The sequence below is a fragment of the Acomys minous genome (assembly GCF_964271855.1).
Source record: "Acomys minous genome assembly, chromosome: 3".
Lineage (NCBI taxonomy): Eukaryota > Metazoa > Chordata > Mammalia > Rodentia > Muridae > Acomys > Acomys minous.
The window spans coordinates 57,626,690-57,644,440 of NC_140485.1; the positions used below are offsets into that span (position 1 = coordinate 57,626,690).

The 17,751-nt window shown below is 54.5% G+C and overlaps 2 protein-coding genes across 4 annotated transcripts; both read right to left on the minus strand.

Annotated features, from left to right (window-relative positions):
• Window positions 1–1,349: 1,349 nt before the first annotated feature.
• On the minus strand, window positions 1,350–10,632 carry OGFR (opioid growth factor receptor). Of its 2 annotated transcripts, none has more exons than XM_084777162.1 (7): window positions 9,144–10,632; window positions 7,801–7,869; window positions 7,232–7,310; window positions 6,408–6,486; window positions 4,357–4,423; window positions 3,825–3,973; window positions 1,350–3,008 (listed from the first exon to the last, which is right to left on the minus strand). In XM_084777162.1, exons 1-7 carry the CDS (start codon window positions 9,282–9,284, stop codon window positions 1,664–1,666), a joined length of 1,929 nt encoding a protein of 642 aa, XP_084633288.1. In that variant the 5' UTR covers window positions 9,285–10,632; the 3' UTR covers window positions 1,350–1,663. The 2 variants fall into 2 exon arrangements, with proteins under 2 accessions (XP_084633288.1, XP_084633289.1); XM_084777163.1 differs by lacking the exon at window positions 9,144–10,632 and adding an exon at window positions 8,296–8,950.
• A 2,232-nt stretch (window positions 10,633–12,864) lies between these two features.
• On the minus strand, window positions 12,865–16,810 carry MRGBP (MRG domain binding protein). Of its 2 annotated transcripts, XM_084777164.1 has the most exons (5): window positions 16,085–16,391; window positions 15,552–15,673; window positions 14,603–14,684; window positions 14,219–14,293; window positions 12,865–13,851 (listed from the first exon to the last, which is right to left on the minus strand). In XM_084777164.1, exons 1-5 carry the CDS (start codon window positions 16,230–16,232, stop codon window positions 13,664–13,666), a joined length of 615 nt encoding a protein of 204 aa, XP_084633290.1. In that variant the 5' UTR covers window positions 16,233–16,391; the 3' UTR covers window positions 12,865–13,663. The 2 variants fall into 2 exon arrangements, 1 of the variants encoding a protein (XP_084633290.1); XR_014778254.1 differs by having other exon boundaries at window positions 13,777–13,851; window positions 14,219–14,684; window positions 16,085–16,810.
• Between the last annotated feature and the right edge of the window lie 941 nt (window positions 16,811–17,751).

Genomic DNA, 17,751 nt, shown 5'->3' on the forward strand with positions numbered 1-17,751 from the left:
CACCTCTTCTTCAGGAAAAACGCTGTGTAACAAGGGGAGGGAACAATTCAGACAGCAGAGGCTGCAGTTGGTGTGTGTGTGTGTGTGACTTAACAGCCCATCCCACGGTCTGGGACAGATGACTTTAATTCAACCTGGAGCCAGGGTGTTACGGACCCTGTAATGGACCTCTCACTTGACCCAGGTTCCTCTGGGCATCTTGGTACCTAGCATGTGGCATACAGGCCAACGGCTGAACGACACTCAGATGAGGCACAGCCAGCCTTTAGATTGGGTCTGGGGAGCAGTCCGGTCCTTGGGGCAGGCTTGGCCTTCAGCTCCCTCATACCCCCAATATCTGCAGACCCCTAGGGCTGGGCTAGAAAGCCCAGCACCTCCCTTGGAGCTGTGTAGACTGAAGCTTTGCCTACCTGTTTTGGTACACTATTCTCCCTGAAGGTCAGGGGTCAAGTAGGTCATCTGGCCTAAAGTGCCTGGGTACTTGGGATCAGAGGAGTGAAGCAGCTAGTAGATGCCTTCTGTCCACTTCAGTCTATTTCCATGTCAGGATGAAAGCCTTATCAACGAGCCAAACTGCAGCTAAGGCGCCAGTGGCCCACAGCCTCCTTGAGTGGCCCACAGCCTCCTTGAGCTAGCCGTAGGAGGGCTCTGTCCTAGTACCATGGCCTTGCCGAGAACTCAAGGGGAACTGTGATGGTCTCCCTCAGGAGAACGCCCAGGAGTGTGCTTGAGTGCCACCTCATTTATATGTGGTTCCCTCCTTTCCACAGTCCACAAAGCTCCTTTCACAACAAAGCATCGGGGAATTAGAAGAGGAAAAAAGCCAGGACACAGGATGACAGTTGATGGCCCATCAGTGGAGAAGGGGAACACACAAGCCCAGCACTGTCCCCAACCCACCCAAGGGTTATGTACCCGTTTCCAAATTCTTCAACAGGTGACAAGTAGCAGCTAAGGTGCTGATGACTCAATCTTGTATTCAGGAAGGACACACAGATACATATTTGCCCTCCAAGATAGGGTTTGTCTTTGTAGCCCTGGCTGTCCTGGAACTCACTTGTAGAATGGGCTGGCCTCAAACTCAAGAGATCCACCTGTCTCTGGCTCCCATGTGCTGGGATTAAAGGTGTGCACCACACCTGGCTACAGGAAGGCTGCCTGTTTAGGATAGGCCTGCCTGGGGTGCCTGTGCTGGGGACCTGTTCCCAGCAAGAGTTGTGCAACCAGTGTTTGCCAGGCTCCATGTGGGCAAAGCACCACGATGTGGCACTGGTTGTGCTACTCTGAACTGGGCCAAAAGGGGAAGTCTAGAGGTCACAGGTAACAAACAGAACCGTGGTCCTCACCAATGACAAAGTCTAAAGAGTTTATTCAGAAAAGGCCTCACTTGGCACCAGACTAAGAAAAGAGGCCCCTCCCCCCAGACCCTTAGGGTCTGTTCACAAACACGGGGCTCAGAGGGCAGTGGGGGAGAACACAGTGAGGTAAGGAGGGTTCTGAAGGCCTTGGCCTTCCCTGAGGGCAGGGCCTCAGTCCCTCTGGGGGACACTTTTAGTGACCACCAGGGAGAGGCCAGCACTGTGGGGCACCAAGAAGAGCCAACAACAGAGCTCTGGGGCTCAGAAACCCCCTGCATTGGGCTGAGGAGGATTGCGATGGACCTCTAAGGCTTTGGGGGTTCAGTAGAGACCCCTATCCTTGCCAACTCTTCTGACTTATCCATTGAGGTTCTTGTGGTATCAGAGTCAGGGTCTTCCACCAGGCTCACAGAGGCACCATTCTCTGCCCCCACCTGGCTTCCTGGGTCCTCTGTCCCCACCTGGATTCCTGGGTCCTCTGTCCCCACCTGGCTTCCTGGGTCCTCTGTCCCCACCTGGCTTTCTGGGTCCTCTGTCCCCACCTGGCTTCCTGTGTCATCTGTCCCCACCTGGCTTTCTGGGTCCTCTGTCCCCACCTGGCTTCCTGTGTCATCTGTCCCCACCTGGCTTTCTGGGTCCTCTGTCCCCACCTGGCTTCCTGTGTCATCTGTCCCCACCTGGCTTTCTGGGTCCTCTGTCCCCACCTGGCTTCCTGGGTCCTCTGTCCCCACCTGGCTTCCTGGGTCCTCTGTCCTTACCTGGCTTTTTGGGTCGTCCGTCCCTACCTGGTGTTTTGGGTCCTCTGTCTCCACCTGGCTGTTTGGGTCCTCTGGCCCATTCCCACCCTTTTGGACCTTGGGACACTCTGAAGGGGTAGGAGGCAGGGCATGGGCCTGCATTTGAGTGTTACTGGCTACTCCATCACCCTCAGCCCCCGCCTCTACCTTCCTCCGTTTCCTTACCTCATCAGCCACTCTGGCCTCAGGGCAGGGCTGTTCAGCCTCCCTAGGTTCCTGGCTGATAGGGCTGAGGGCACACTCCTCAAGGTTGAGGGCAATTTTTTCTACCTCAGAGACACCCTGGGGATCTGGCTCCCCTGAGACCTGCTCCTGCCTGTTCCCTTCCAACTTCCTCTTCTTGCTCTCTTTGGGGCTCAGGGACTTAGGCTCATCTCTCTGGTCCCCATCCAGCGTTCCCACATCCTGGAGCTTTGTGCTCAGCAATGAGGGATTGTCAGCTGTTCCACTGTGCCCACTCAAGTCCCTTCCAGATCCACAGGTCCGACCCTGGGTGCCAGCCCCTTGGAAGGGGTCCCTGGAGCCCTCACTCTTATCTGTCTGCCCTAGTCCCATTGGTGGCCGGGGTACAGCCTGGGGTCTGAATCTCCGCAGCTTGTCATGGGGCCCCCAGACAAACTCGCGTCGCGGCTTGAAGTGCTCCCATGCAAAGTACACGAGCTCCCGGCGCTGGTGCCGGCAGCGCACAGCAAACAGAAAGTAGTCGAGGGCACTCTGGCGCACGCTGGGCAATTTGTGCTGTACTAGTGTCTCCTCCAGGAAGAAGCGGACCAGCGGTGCCTGGTAGTGTTCTAAGCCCAGCTCACCCAGCGACTTCAGGATGCGTGTAATACGCAGGTTGTTGTGGCTGTGGCTGTGAAGGTAGGTGACAGGAGGTTAGATGGCCCTGTCCCTGGGGATGCACATCTGGCCAAGGCATCCCCAGGGGTCTCCATCTTAAATTTCCAGGGTCTTCTCAGGGCCCCACCTTGGAAAATGCTCCATGTACCCTCAACCTGTGGACAGGATCTGCAAGTCCTGGGAGATGCCCCAGTCCATGAACTCCTGTCTGGGAAACACTGTTGAAAGCTAGAAAGGGCTAAAGTCCTGGCAGACCCAGGTGACTACACTATCGGTAGGCTCCCTTGCCTCTGCTTTCTGCTATAAGTAGAGGAGATTAAAAACTGCTGGGAGGCAGAGGCAGGTGGATCTCTGTGAGTTCGAGGCCAGCCTGGTCTACAGAGAAAGTTCCAGGACAGCCAGAGCTGTTACACAAAGAAACCTTGTCTTGGGGGACGGACAGACACACACACACATACACACACACACACACACACACACACACCAAACAAACACCCAAAAACCCTCCCAAGTCAAGGAACTGCTTCCTTATAACTTGTAGCCCTGCCATGGGGGAGCACCTCCACCCTGTGGGTGAAGTGAAACTAAGGGGAGCAGCAGGGACAGGAGGGTGCCAGCAGGGGCCTGTCCTCACAGCAGGGACAGGAGGGTGCCAGCAGGGCCCTGTCCTCACAGCAGGGACAGGAGGGTGCCAGCAGGGGCCTGTCCTCACAGCAGGGACAGGAGGGTGCCAGCAGGGGCCTGTCCTCACAGCAGGGACAGGAGGGTGCCAGCAGGGCCCTGTCCTCACAGCAGGGACCGGAGGGTGCCAGCAGGGGCCTGTCCTCACCTGTTCAGGTTGTGGAAGCGTGGCTGGAAGTTCTGCGCACGGCATACAGCACCCGTGTCCCGGCTCTCAAGTTGGATGCCATAAAAGCCCAGCATGAGCTCATAGGCCCGGATGAGACGATCTCTGACTTCCTTGGAACTTTTAAATGCCTAGAAAACAACCCCCTGGGGGCTCAGGTGGCCCTCACTGGTCACTGTACCCAAGAAGCATGGGTTAGGCCACTGAATACCAGGGGAGCCAATGGTTCCCGTAGGCCCCGATTCAGCCTGAGAGTGAGATGACACCAACACATCTCCAGCTTTCTTCTCTGAGAGGCCGGGAAGAGCGGTCACCTCTATGAACCTGAGCCCCCTGTCACAAGGCAGGCTGCTGTCCATGGCTGGGGACCTCCCATCCCTTATCTCTACTGCTCTGTCTCTTAAGACTGGCCTCCTTTCTCTGATGTCCCCAACACGTGGCCCCTGAGGCAGCACAGACACTGCAGGCAGGGGTAGCTTTTGTAATTTCCCCCATCTGGCCTAGGAGAACTTACCTCAACCTCCTTGAGTGTGAGGGGCTTGGCGTGCCAGTTCACTCCTGGTTCCCTCAGAGGAAACAGCCTAAGACAGTGACGGCATAGGCGATTTAGTGTCAGGAAGCAACTCGTTTATTCTTTTTTTTTAAAATTAATTTATTCATATTACATCTCAGTTGTTAGCCCATCCCATGTATCCTCCCATTCCTCCCTTCCTCCCACTTCCCCCCTACTCCCCTCCCCTCCCCTATGTCTGTGTCTGAGGGGGACCTCCTCCCCCTGAATATGCTCATACGATATCAAGTCTCTCCTTGGTGACCTATTGTCTTTCCTCTGAGTGCCACCAGGCATCTCCATCCAAGGGACATGTTCAAATATGGGGCACCAGAGTTTGTGTGAAAGTTAGATCTCCTTCTCCACTCAACAGTGGAGAATGTCCATCGGCTAGTCCAGGTAGGGGTTTGAGGTTTACTGCCTATTTTTTCCTTGGCTGTTGCCATAGTTTGCAGAGGACCCCAGGGCCCAGACTCGCCTGTAGTTTTCCAGGACCCGCTGGATCCTTCTATTTCCTCTTTCTCCCAGGCTTCTCACACCTAAAGTCTCAATAGGATGTCCTCCCCTCTTACCCACTATCCTAGTAGGTATAGATTTTCATGGGGACGTACACCTTGGACTAGTGTCTCGATATAAGTGAGTATATACCATTTAGCTCTTTTTGCTTCTGTGTGAACTCACTCATTATGACAATTTCTAGTTCAACTCGTTTATTCTTAACTCAGCGCCTCCCTCTCTCTCGTCCCTGGGAGGGGCCAGCTGGCTTCCTTCTTACCCAAAGAGCTGGGTACGCGTGGCAGCCAGCTGAGAGCAGGTAAGATGGCTGCCTGGAGACTCAGCCATTGTGCTCAGCGGGCTGTGTGGTGTTAAGTCAAAATGGGCTAGACCAGTGTGCCTGCCACCTTTGGGGAGGGCACAGCTTTCCTTCCTATGTTTTCACAGTTTGTTCTCTCATCACTTAATCTTCAGCGCTATCCCCACAATGCACTCCATGCCAAGAGGCTACCTGGAACAGCCCAGTGGGCTGTCCTCTATTTGCCAGGATACGGTATCATTTCTGAGGTTGCAGTGTGGAACCTCACTTGAGCCTTGCTAAAACCAAGTCAGATGTAGTAGTTCAGATCCGGCTGGCCCTCAGGCCTGCACACAATGGCCCCATAGGGCCCAGCCACAGGGACACACGCTAGCAGCATGAGGGCAATACTTGTCATACACGTATAGGCACACACGCCTGGACACAGAGCTGAGAGCTCCCACCCGGATGCCTGGACACAGAGCTGAGCGCTCCCACCCAGATGCCTGAGCACACACAGAGCTGAGCGCCCCCACCCGGATGCCTGAGCACACACACACAGAGCTGAGCGCTCCCACCCAGATGCCTGAGCACACACAGAGCTGAGCGCCCCCACCCGGATGCCTGAGCACACACAGAGCTGAGAGCTCCCACCCAGATGCCTGAGCACACACAGAGCTGAGAGCTCCCACCCAGATGCCTGAGCACACACAGAGCTGAGAGCTCCCACCCGGGTGCCTGAGCACACACAGAGCTGAGCGCCCCCACCCGGATGCCTGAGCACACACAGAGCTGAGCGCCCCCACCCGGATGCCTGAGCACACACAGAGCTGAGAGCTCCCACCCGGATGCCTGAGCACACACAGAGCTGAGAGCTCCCACCCGGATGCCTGAGCACACACAGAGCTGAGAGCTCCCACCCAGATGCCTGAGCACACACAGAGCTGAGAGCTCCCACCCGGATGCCTGAGCACACACAGAGCTGAGAGCTCCCACCCAGATGCCTGAGCACACACAGAGCTGAGAGCTCCCACCCGGATGCCTGAGCACACACAGAGCTGAGAGCTCCCACCCGGATGCCTGAGCACACACAGAGCTGAGCGCCCCCACCTGGATGCCTGAGCACACACAGAGCTGAGCGCCCCCACCCGGATGCCTGAGCACACACAGAGCTGAGCGCCCCCACCCGGATGCCAGGCCCAGCCTCCTCAGTGCCACTCACCACTGGATGTAGGAGTGATTCTCCTCAAGGAGCTCGTAGTTCTCTCTCCAGGTCTGAAGGATGTCCTCGATGAGGAGACCTGGAAGCCCCACGGGCGGGAAGAGCTCAACTACAGACGCTACCTTGACAAAGCTCAGAGGACAGAGCTATGTCAAAAATCACTGCCTGCCCTCATTTTCTTTAGGGGTCTCAGGACTCAGCAGAGCTAGCCATAGCTCATCTGATATAAAGCATACCAGTTTTAGGTCATTAGGCCTCCTGCTGCAGGTGAGGCTGCAACACTTCCTCCCTGTGCCATATACCCTGTCAGCTAGGAAGCTCTGTGCTCAAAAGAAACCCCACAGAAGCCAAGCCTGGAACAGTCTAGGGAAGGAGCCTGTGAGGGGCCAGACAGCCAACATCTCAGCTGTGTAGACGGATGGCCTTTCCATGCTACCGCAACACACACACACACACACACACACACACACACACACACACACCAAAACAAAAACAAAAAACCTGTGTAAATGGGTGGGTGTGAGCAGGCACCAATAAAACTTTATGTACACTGCTTAGTTTCACATGTTTATGTCATAAAACAGATATGGTGGCTCAGGCCTACAATTTCAGCCTTTGGGAGGCTGAGATGGGAAGATCTTGAGTTTGAGGCCTGCCTGGGATACAGAAAGACCATTTAAAACTCAACAGCTTATTCTCTGGCCCTTCAACCTAAGATCCAAGCTCCAATGTCCTTGACAGCCTCAAGGCTTTGGAAAGCCATGACTGGACTGAAAACAACAGACAGCCTGAACCAGGGCCCCGACAGCTCAGGGGACAGGTACCGTTTGGCTGGAAGCAGATCTCGTTTTTGTAGAAACTCAGGTTGTACATGTCACCATTGCAGTCTTGATCGGCCAAATCCTGAGGAGCCAGAGAAAGGACGGTTGAGGACTCCTGAGAAACAGTTGTCTCTGAGGGTCCCGCAGACTCCTGCGACCAGGGGTGAGGGCAGCTTGCGAGCCTCTCTGTGAGCAAGGGTAGGTTTGCAGCACAGCACTGCCTTCCTCTCCCCACCAGCAGAGGCTACAGATGACAACCCCCTTCTGTACCTTAAAAATACCATAGGTTGCCAGTAAACTAACTTCCAGGTACAGAGGGCCTGAAGATGATGCCATGTATCAGCCAGGGTGAAGAAGGCTGAGCCACCTGCTCTGCCAGGAGGCTGGAGCTAGGCTGGAGCTAGTCCCTCGCTTTAAAGCTCTAATGGGAAGGGCACGGACATGAATGACAATGGGTTTGTCTTCTGGACAATGAGGAATACACCCAGAACCCAAAGCAGGGTTCTAAGCAGGCCAGGGGACACGCTATTTGGGAAGAGGGCTGTCTCAAGGCAGGGGCTGTGTGCACTTACCGGGTAGTTGTGCCGGTACCTTCGCATGTCCTGCATAGCTCGCCAGTTTCGGTACCCTGTCATCCTGGACTGGGGAGAGAATAACAGGGAGAAGGTGCCTTGAACGTGTCCAGGATGAAGACAGCAGGGTTTGGACCAACCACCCCTGAGCTCTGTGCAAGAGGAATGAGTGTCTCTTTGTCTTCTGGTCCCCACCCATCTTGTGTCAGGGGTTCTGAGAAGACCAATCTGGACCCTAGAGAATCACCCCCTCCATGTGAGTACAGACAGTGGGATAGCCTCAGCTACCACCCCTGCCCCTCCCAGGACTCGCTTTTCCTCCTTAGGGTTCCTTGGCCCAGGCTAGCCTGCACACTGCCAATGGGGATGGCTGATGCCCTTCTGTCCTCGAGCTCCTCGCTGGTCTGCTGATCGATCTCACTTTGGTCCAGGCCCTTTATGCGCCCCCCTCCCACTCGCCCCCCAGCCCCTGAGTACTATAGCGTTTCTCCTCACATTATACTGTGAATGGTCACTGGGCTGTGACCCCGAGCCACAGCCTCAATAGAAAACCTAGATACCTCTGGATGGGTCTGAAGGATGGACGAGGCCCTTTCTTTGTGAACCCCTGCTCCTCCCTAGCCCAATGTGATAAAGACACTGTGCCTCCAGGCCTGAAATGGGCTTTTAAGTGGTTACTGCTTCAGGTGTGATCCAGGAGCTCTTGTGGGGAAGCAGCAATTCTCACCAGAGCTTTTGGTTGGTCTTGCCATCCACAGGAGGAGCCTGAGCCCTCCCTGACTGCCCTATAAACCTGACTCTACACGGCCTCAGCCTCATCCCAATGTGCCTGAAAGGTCGGTCGGAGATCCTCTCCAGAGTCTGGGCCACTTTCCCATAAATACCAGACAAGCCAGACAGAGACCGCGGCAACGGGAGGGATGGATTCTGGGGTCCCCGTCCTCACTCTCATTTCCTAGGCTCTCCAACACATTTGAAAAACCACAGCTATAACTAGGACAGTGCATCTTACAGAATGCCTCTGCGACTAACAATGCGCCTTGCTACAAAAGTATACCCAGGACAAGCTCCCAGTGGCAACAAAAGTTGCCAGAGCTAGTGGCAGCCAGGCAGCCCCCTGCTCCTGGTCTCCTAGGCCGGGGTCACTTCCTAACCGGTGGGTGCTGTCTGCTGGGGAGGCCGCTCTGACGTCACCCACGCACGACCCTCATCAGTCGCTCCTCTGACGTCACCAGCGCTCGGTTCGTCCCGGCCTGGGCCGGGCCCGGCACCCCACTCGGGGTCACCGGCCTGGGCCGGGCGATCAGGGCCTGGCGGCGCCCTCCTGCCCTTCTGTGCCGCACCTGGAACGGGCCGGGCCGTGTCTCCTCCGCGTCGCCGTCATCGTCGCCCGTGTCCTCATCGCTCGCATCATCTGCCTGGCCATCCTCGCCGTCCTCCTCGCTCTCGTCCTCCCAGGTAGAATCGCAGTCCGGGTCGTCCATCCTCCGCCGGCCCGACCCGCTTTCCGCGGAAAGGAAAGTGAACGAGGAGGAAACGCGGGGGCGGGGCGGCGTCAGGTCCCGCCCACCGCTCAGTTTCCGCCGTTGCGCGGGGTCCCCAGCATGGCAGCTACCTTGAAGCTAGGCGGGAAGCGGTGCCCAGGAGAAGGCATTGCCCCAGAAAGACACCCCGCCTCCCCGGAGGCTGTGCACCGGGGATTCAGCCCTAGGTCCTCCCGCCAGAGCTTTCACCTACCTTGAGAATAAGGAGGCCTTACGTGGAGTGCCTCTTCCTGCCGGCTGCTGGGTCTCAACCGTTGGCTAGCTGCAGACATTCCTGGCTGGCCTCTGGCCTTTGTATCTTGACGTGTTTGTGTGTGTGCGTTTGGGTGCCCACGGACACCCGAGGTCGACGTTCCGCCCTGTTATTTTGAGGCAGGGCCTCTCATTCACCTCGAGTTCAGAGTATGTGAGGCTAGCAAATCACCGGAATCCTACTGTCTGCCTCCCTGCCCTGGGTTACAGGTACACACCACGGAGCCCAGGTTCTCGTTGCTGGCAAACCAATTGAGCCATCTCCATGCTCCCTCACCAACCAAATTATATACATTGTTACAGTACAAGTGAACGAGGCAAAACATCCAGTTCCATTTCCTAGATTGGGGAGGGCTTCTGTGCATAGTGTGTGCTGTGTAAACTCCAAAAACACTTTCTCCCAATGGCAGTGCACGGTGGAGCCTTACAGGACAGGGAGATAACAAGGAGTGGCCATCCCTCGAGATGAGTGGCTCCTGAGGACAGTGAGGGCGGCCTCTTATTGCTTGCTGACTTTTGGTCCTCTGGTCCCATGCACCTGCCCCACTCCACACACTGAGGACATAGTGGGAGCCAGCTAGGACAGAGCAAGAGGCTGGCTCCCAGGCTTCACCATCCAGCAGAGTGGACCAATCATGTCATCTGGTGGTCTCAGGACACAGTAGAAGCCTCACCAGCAACAGTGAACTCATGAAGCCTTGGGAGTTCTGGACACCCATTACTGCTGGGTGACATTTCCTGGGCTCATGTGGATAGGTAGCCCTTGGGTGTTAGGTGGATTCTACCGCCCCCTGTGGCCGTGAGCCTGATCTTGTTATGTAACATACATAGGTGGGCAGCAAGGAAAGGACACCTGTTCCAGTATGCTTGAAGTTTCTTACCAGTTGAGAGTTATGAACAACTGACTTGAAAATTTACTTGAAGACTGCCTAATAGAGAAAATATTCCTTATAGATAGTTATGTTCCAAATAATGTTAAAACAGTAATTACTGGACTTCACGCTTATGTGTAATGACGTTCAAGTGCGGCCTTCTTTTTTATTATTTAAAAAAAAATTTCAAGACAGGGTTTTCCTGTGTAACATTGGCTATCCTGGACTTTCTTTGTAAACCAGATTGACCTCGAACTCACAGAGATCCACCACCACTCAGCCGTGGCCTTCTTTCTTGAGCAGATGTGAACTTGTAATTTTCTGGGACTCTCACAGTAAAAATACAGTCTCTAGCAACCACCCAATACATAAGAGACTACAGTATGATCTGTTAAAGTTCCCTAGCAATTCCTTGAGTTGTAACTTTAGAAACTACCACCATCAGACTGATGGGCTGCTTATACATGTCCACACTTGGGAATGCCCTGCTTTTCCTGAACCCCTTTATCAACCCATGTGTTTGAATCTATTTGTAGCCAGGTGTGGTGGTGCACACCTTTAATCCCAGCACTTGGGAGGCAGAGGCAGAGGCAGAGGCAGAGGCAGAGGCAGGTGGATCTCTGAGTTCAAGGCCAGCCTGGTTTATAGAACAAGTTACAGGACAGCCAGGACTACACAGAGAAGCCCTGTCTCGAAAACCAAAATTAATCTATGCCTAAAATATCTTTTATAACTCCAACCCTGCCTCACAATGACTCCTCTCATGAAGTCAGTGCTGGCTTCACGTGAGCGATCTCTGAAAGGAACTCATGAGCCAGCACCTGATGGCCTGAACTCAGTCCCTGAGACCCATATGGTAGAAGGTGAACAATTGTCTCTAATCTGCGCATGTGTGCCCACACTAACATATGCACATATTAAACAGGAGGCCGTGGCACTGCTGTGGTGAGCCTTGCAGGTGTCTGGGTGGGATAAGCTCAGGCTAGAACAGGTGCTAACACTTCCTTTAGGTACAAGTTTGCTTTTTCTGCCTCCCCACCCCCACCCCACCCCATTTTGTAGCCTACTGCTGTTACTCAATATTCTCTATTGTTTTCTGAACAGAACCTACTTCCAATTTCCTTCTTGACCATCCCTGAGCCAGACCGGTAGAGGTAAGCTACAGGCCAGACTGCCGTGGGCTGTGACAACTGACAGCCTTTCATGCCAGCAGCATTTATTTATTATGTAAAGTATTCCTTCTGCATGTACACCCGCATGCTAGAAGAAGGCATCAGATCACATTACAGATGGTTGTGAACTACCATGCGGTTGTTGGGAATTGAACTCAGGACCTTTGGAAGAGCAGGCGGCGCTTTTAACCACTGAGCCATCTCTCCAGCCCCAACCTAGACATCTCTTAAGGGACACAGGGATGCTCCTGTGAGCCACAGGTCTGAAGAACTCAGGAAGGCAGCGGGTTTGAGTTCATCCACAGGAGGCTCTTGTGAGGAAGGTCACCAGAATGGGGCACTGGGCTACTGGGTGAAGGCTGCGGCGAGGACAAGCTGAAAATAGACCCAGGACAGTGCCCTGACCAGGCCTACCTGCGTGCGCTCATGCCCCTAGATTGTTCTATCAGAAGGCTGAGCCTGGCTGGAGAGGACTGCCTTCCTGATCATCACATACTGCTCCATGAATCCTGCTGAGGTGGATTCAACAGCTAGGCTTCTCTATAGAACCACCTCTAGGAGTGCACACTGGGCAGGGGCAGGAGGGGGTGGCCTCTTACACTGCAACACATGGCACTGCACCCAGTCAGAAGTCTACGGTCCTGGGACCTCATCTCAGGTGGTGTAGGAGGAAGGAAATTGTTGAATTATGACCTTGTCCAGGCTCTACAGAAAGAGACCCAGAGCCCCCCACCCCCACATGACAGGCCAGACTAGGTGAGCTTAGCTGTGTCAACTCAGGGTGCTAAGCCAGGAAGCTGAGTCTAGTGGCTATGTTCATGGTGACCCAACTGTCTTGACTGGAAGTGGCAGTGGGCTGGTTTAGGCCAGCTTGGAATGCAACAGTGGGCCGTTCTCATTGATGGGACCCTGCAGATGGCGGGGGTGGGGGTTCAGTTACAGGCAGCAGTCAAGATGGTCAGTGCAGTGTACTCATCCAAACCCACACTGGCCAACAGGCAGCAGCCGGGCAGGCGGGGGTAGGGTGGGGATCTTGTGAGTCTGAAGGCTCCCAACCTTATTGCATCCAGGGATGCCAGGAAGTCATCTAAATGCACTTTACAGGTGTGAATCCTGGGGTGGGGGACCCTTTCCTCTGCAAAACAAAACACACACACACACAGACACAAGCCCAAACAAAAAACCAACCTATCTTAGTAGCAAATCACACAACTCCCAAGACGATTTATTTTTAATGTTTTATGTTCTGCAAATAGAAGCATTTCAACCATCAGGCCACTGGCCTTTCAGTCTGGTTGCTGCTCCTTTATTCCACATCCTTATTTGGTCTTTTCCAAGATACTAAAATTACAAAAATAACCGCTAAAAAAAATCTCTTTATCTGGCATAAAAACAGAGCCAGAGGTTATCTCAGTAGTTACCTTAAAACAAAACATCTCAGAAGAAACACATCACAGGCTTAATTTCTGCAGTATTTCTCTTCATATAAAACACTAGTAAAATAGGCTTCTTAAAAATTAAATAGTGAAATACCAACCAAATTATATACATTGTTACAGTACAAGTGAACGAGGCAAAATATCCAGTTCCATTTCCCAGATTGGGGAGGGCTTCTGTGCACAGTGTGTGCTGTGTGAACTCCAAAGACACTTTCTCCCAATGGCAGTGCACGGTGGAGCCTTAGAGATAGGACAAGGAGATACAAGGAGCGGCCATCCCGCGAGATGAGTGGCTCCTGAGGACAGTGGGGGCGGCCTCTTATTGCTTGCTGACTCTCGGTCCTCTGGTCCCATGCACCTGCTCCTCTCCACACACTGTGGGCATAGCGGGAGCCAGCTAGGACAGAGCAAGAGGCTGGCTCGCAGGCTTCACCATCCAGCAGAGTGGACCAATCAGGTCATCTGGTGGTCTCAGGACACAGTGGAAGCCTCACCAGCACCTCTGCTGGAGGGTCACATTCACCCAGGGCCTGAGACGGGCCGTGAGCCGGCAGCACTGGAAGGTCTGTAACCACCTGGGTAGTCTATGTGCGGCGCCTCTTGGCGGCACTGGGGCTGGAGGGGTTGCTGTTGGCAGTCAGGACCTTGTCTGTGACCCGGCTGCGCTTCCGTTTGTCCGCCCCTTCTTTGGACCCCAAGTCTGAGGAGTTCTTCTCTTTGTCTTTGCTGGATTTTTCTAATGCTTTCCCCAAGCTCCCTGAAGATGAAAAAACTGAGAAACAAAATCACTTGGCTGAAAACAGAATATACAGAATTCATTTCATTTTCCTGTTCAGCTAGAGAAATCAGAGCTCTTTGTACCCAATGTCCCCCTGGTAAGAGCCCTGTACAGCTGGACCTGAAGAGAAACCTAGTCGCCCTGGGGGTCGCCTGTCTGAGCCCACCTGATGCTCCCAGACTTGGCCCCTTCCTTGCATGGGCCTGCAGGAGCCCTCCTGCCTAAGGTGATCTGCACTGACTTCATCTTTCAGAGACCCATCGCCCCTGAGACTCGTGCCTTCCTGATGTCACTCTGCCTGAGGCTGGCTTCGGGAGCGAGGAGATGGGGCGGGCTGTGCTCCAAAGGGCACTTCACGTACCATCATCAGCCCCACTGTGGGGGTCCACATCCTCCTTCATCTCCTCCTTCATTTCCTCTTCAATGACCACTTTTCCTGTGGAGGAGACAGCTGCCGTTCACTGGAAACCCACGGTGGTGGCCAGCGCTGGGGGACGGTCTGGCCATGACTGCTTCCGATTCTCGCTGCCCACACAGGCCTCGACGTCCATCACGAGATGGCATCCATCAGGAGACTGCCGTTGAGCACCGCTCTCCCCAGCCCTCAGCTCCCAAAACCTCCCAGGTGCCACAGGAGGTGTGGTCTGAGCAGGATCCTTACACCTCCCAGGAGGCCCCAGACCTCCCCACCTTTGGCCTGGTGCGGCTCTTTTGATTCCCAGCCCTGGTGGTGGCCGAGTCTCACCTTCTCGGACCTCCTGAATGATCTCATCTGGAAGGACAAAGTTCCTCTCTGGATTTGGGAATGGAAGAATCTCAGACTCGTGCTGCCGGCACAAAGCATTGTGTGTTTTCAAGAAATAGGAAACAGGACGTGAGCTCGCTAAGGTGTCCAGGAGGAGCAGGCTGGAGGCTGCACATTGCTGGGGCTCCTTCCTCCACCTGCAGAGCCCACCTTAGCCGGCCTTTTCAGATGATCAGGGAGGACCAGGCTAGCACCAGCCCAATGAAACCAGAGGAAAGGACCAGGTTCATTACACTGGGAGGGGCCTTGAAGGCAAAGGCAGCCCTGCTGATGTGCACACCAGGACCTGACCTGGCTCAGCACTGCTGCATCCCCGCCAGGGTAATGCTCCCTGGGGACACCGTGTCTGACCACGGGCACCTCTAGCTCCACCCATCCTGGTTACCTACTTATACTGCATGCCTGCCAGACACTACAGACAAACCTGACCAGGCTGGCTACTAGTTACCAGTTACCTAGTTAGCCATCAGACACAGCTATGGCTTAGCGCTATGAAGAGGCCCATGTCTGGCTCCCACCTCAGTGGGGCTCAGATAAGGTCAGCCTTCGCCGAAAGCCCTTGGGACCACCTAGCACTGATGCTGCACCCTTGTACTCTTTCACTGCAGCCCAGGCTTCTCCTTCATCTCAGCACCCAACTATCTTCCTGGTGACTTTTTGTGACCACCCGATCTAAAGTAGGTTCCCTGAAAAAGCAGTCAGTGATCACCACTAGTCTGAGCTTTTCCACAGCAAGACCTGAGCTTGCCTGAGAAGAGTTGCCTCATCTGTTGACATCGCTGCTCCCTCTGCTTAGCAAACCCCAAGTGAACAGTGGGCTCTGTCCTGTAGGAAGCTGGCTCTAGGAAGACAGGGTGCCGGACTGGTCTCCACCTTCAGCCCAACTCACCAGTGCTTGCATGTCGTACATGGTGCTCAGATGGTCCCAGATGACCTTGGATGGAACCTGGCGCCCAATATTCTGGCTGAACTTGTCTCGAATACAAATCATGTGGAAGTGTCGATTCACCCCTGAGAGGCAGGACAGTGGGTGAGGGCTAGGGCGGTACCTTTGTGCAGAGGACATGGATGTAGGAGGGCAGGAGTGTGCAAAAGGCAGGTGGAGTCAGGTGTCAGAGGGGATAGAGGTGTCCCGAGGCAGGCGGGTGTTCCAAGGGCAAGGGTGTTAAATAGTAGGCGGGTCCAGGGCAAGGGGGCTGCAGAGGCGGGGAGAGTGGTGGCGACCCCTGGGGTTGGAGTGTCTCAAGGGCAGGGATGTCAGGGGTGTCCCCAGGGAGAGCTTCCCCAGCAGGAAAGTCATGGGGTCTTGGAATACCAGGCCACCCCAGAGTGGGAGGTCCCGTCCCGTGCAGAGTCGCGGGTTCTGCCAGCCCGCCCGATGGTTTAGCCCGCCCCACCCCCACGCGGGCGCGCGGCGCTCACCAACAGGCTTGTGGCCCAGCATGGCGTGGAAGAGACACACCTCTACCTCAGGGCTCCACACCACGGTCTCCTCCGCGGGGCTCGGGGCTGCCTCGCCTGGGCCCTTGTCGCCTGGGGCGCCCGTGCCGCCCACTTCGGCCTCCCCCATGGCCGCCGGCAAGCAACGAGCGCCCTGCACGAGAAGGGTTTCTAAGGCTCCGCGCAGGCGCACTCGGTGCGGAGGGCGCGCGCTCGTAGAGCCGGAGAACGCCGCGTGCCCGCGTCCGCGCAGGCGTAACACAGTCCGGTTTCCGGTGCCAGCTGCACCCCCTAGTGGCTGACCTTTTCCTGCCTGCAGCTCTGCCTAGAGAGGGAGTTGGCGCAAACTTTATTCTTTATAGTGGCTCAGAGGTTAAGAACACTGCCTGCTCTTCCAGAGGTCCAGAGGTCCTGAGTTCAATTCCCAGCAACCACATGGTGGCTCACAACCATCTATAATGTGATCTGATACCCTCTTCTGGCCCGGAGGTGTACGCACTATATACATAATAAATAATAAATAAATCTGTAAAAAAATAGAAGGAAAGTGGGGCGGTGGTGGCCCACGTCTTTAATCCCAGCACTCCGGAGGCAGAGGCAGGCGGATCTCTGAGTTCGAGGCCAGCCTGCTCTACAAAGGGAGTCCAGAACAGCCAAGGCTGCATAGAGAAACCCTGTCTCGAAGGGGGGAAAAAAAAAGTACATGGCAGTTCACTCCTTTAACCCTAGTACTCAGAGGCAGACGCAGGCAGATCTCTCTGCGTTCTAAACCAGCCAAGTCTGCATAGCATGACACACACGCCCCCAAGTTAAGCATGTTAAAAATTTTAACCTGAGGGCTGGAGGGATGGCTCAGAGGTTAAGAGCACTGTCTGTCCTGAGTTCAATTCCCAGCAACCACATGGTGGCTCACAACTACTTATAATGAGATCTGGTGTCCTCTTCTGGCATGCAGGCACACATGTGGGCAGAACCCTGTATATATAATAAATAAATCTTTTAAAATATTTTTTTAACCTGAGTAGATAACTTGGAAAAGAACTCAGCCTGCATAGCCAGAAGCGACAGGCTGTGTCTCCCTGTCAGTGACAAATTGTACAGTATATAAATTACATCTCATAAAACTTAAAAAAACAAGAAGCCAGGGGCTAGTGAGACAGCCCATCCACTACAGATACTTGGGTAACTGGGGCTTCACCCCTGGATCCTAGTGGAGGCAGGAGAGAACCAATTCTTCATTTAAAAATTAAAAAAAAAAATCACTTTACAGCCTGATCCCAGTCGCACCCTCCCACCCTCTTCCTTCCATTCCCTACTTTCCTTATTCTCAGAGAAGGGGAGGCTACCAAGGGGTACCAACCTACCGTGGCACCTCAAGTCGCAGCAGGACTAAGGGCATCCTCTCTCACTGGGACCTGACAAAGCAGCCCAGCCAGGGGAAAGGGATCCAAAGGCAGGCCACAGAGTTGGAGACAGCCTCTGCTCCCATTGTTAGGGGACCCACGTGATGACCACGATGTGCACCTGCTGCCTATGTGAAGGGGGCCCAGGCCCAGTCTACGCAAGCTCTTTGGTTGACTCTTGAGAGCTGCACTCTAACCTCTAGATTTATTCCATGGTATATGCACACTTGTGTGAGTGTGCGCACA

Excerpts from the sequence above, each read along its gene's own strand:
- OGFR (XM_084777162.1), bottom strand. The coding sequence starts at position 9,284 with ATGGACGACCCGGACTGCGATTCTACCTGGGAGGACGAGAGCGAGGAG. Across the intron at positions 7,870-9,143 it reads CACGGCCCGGCCCGTTCCAG|TCCAGGATGACAGGGTACCG; the intron begins GTGCGGCACAGA and ends TTCTCTCCCCAG. Across the intron at positions 3,974-4,356 it reads TCACACTCAAGGAGGTTGAG|GCATTTAAAAGTTCCAAGGA; the intron begins GTAAGTTCTCCT and ends GTTGTTTTCTAG.
- MRGBP (XM_084777164.1), bottom strand. The coding sequence starts at position 16,232 with ATGGGGGAGGCCGAAGTGGGCGGCACGGGCGCCCCAGGCGACAAGGGC. Across the intron at positions 14,685-15,551 it reads TGTACGACATGCAAGCACTG|CACGAGTCTGAGATTCTTCC; the intron begins GTGAGTTGGGCT and ends TTGTGCCGGCAG. Across the intron at positions 14,294-14,602 it reads CATTCAGGAGGTCCGAGAAG|GAAAAGTGGTCATTGAAGAG; the intron begins GTGAGACTCGGC and ends TCTCCTCCACAG.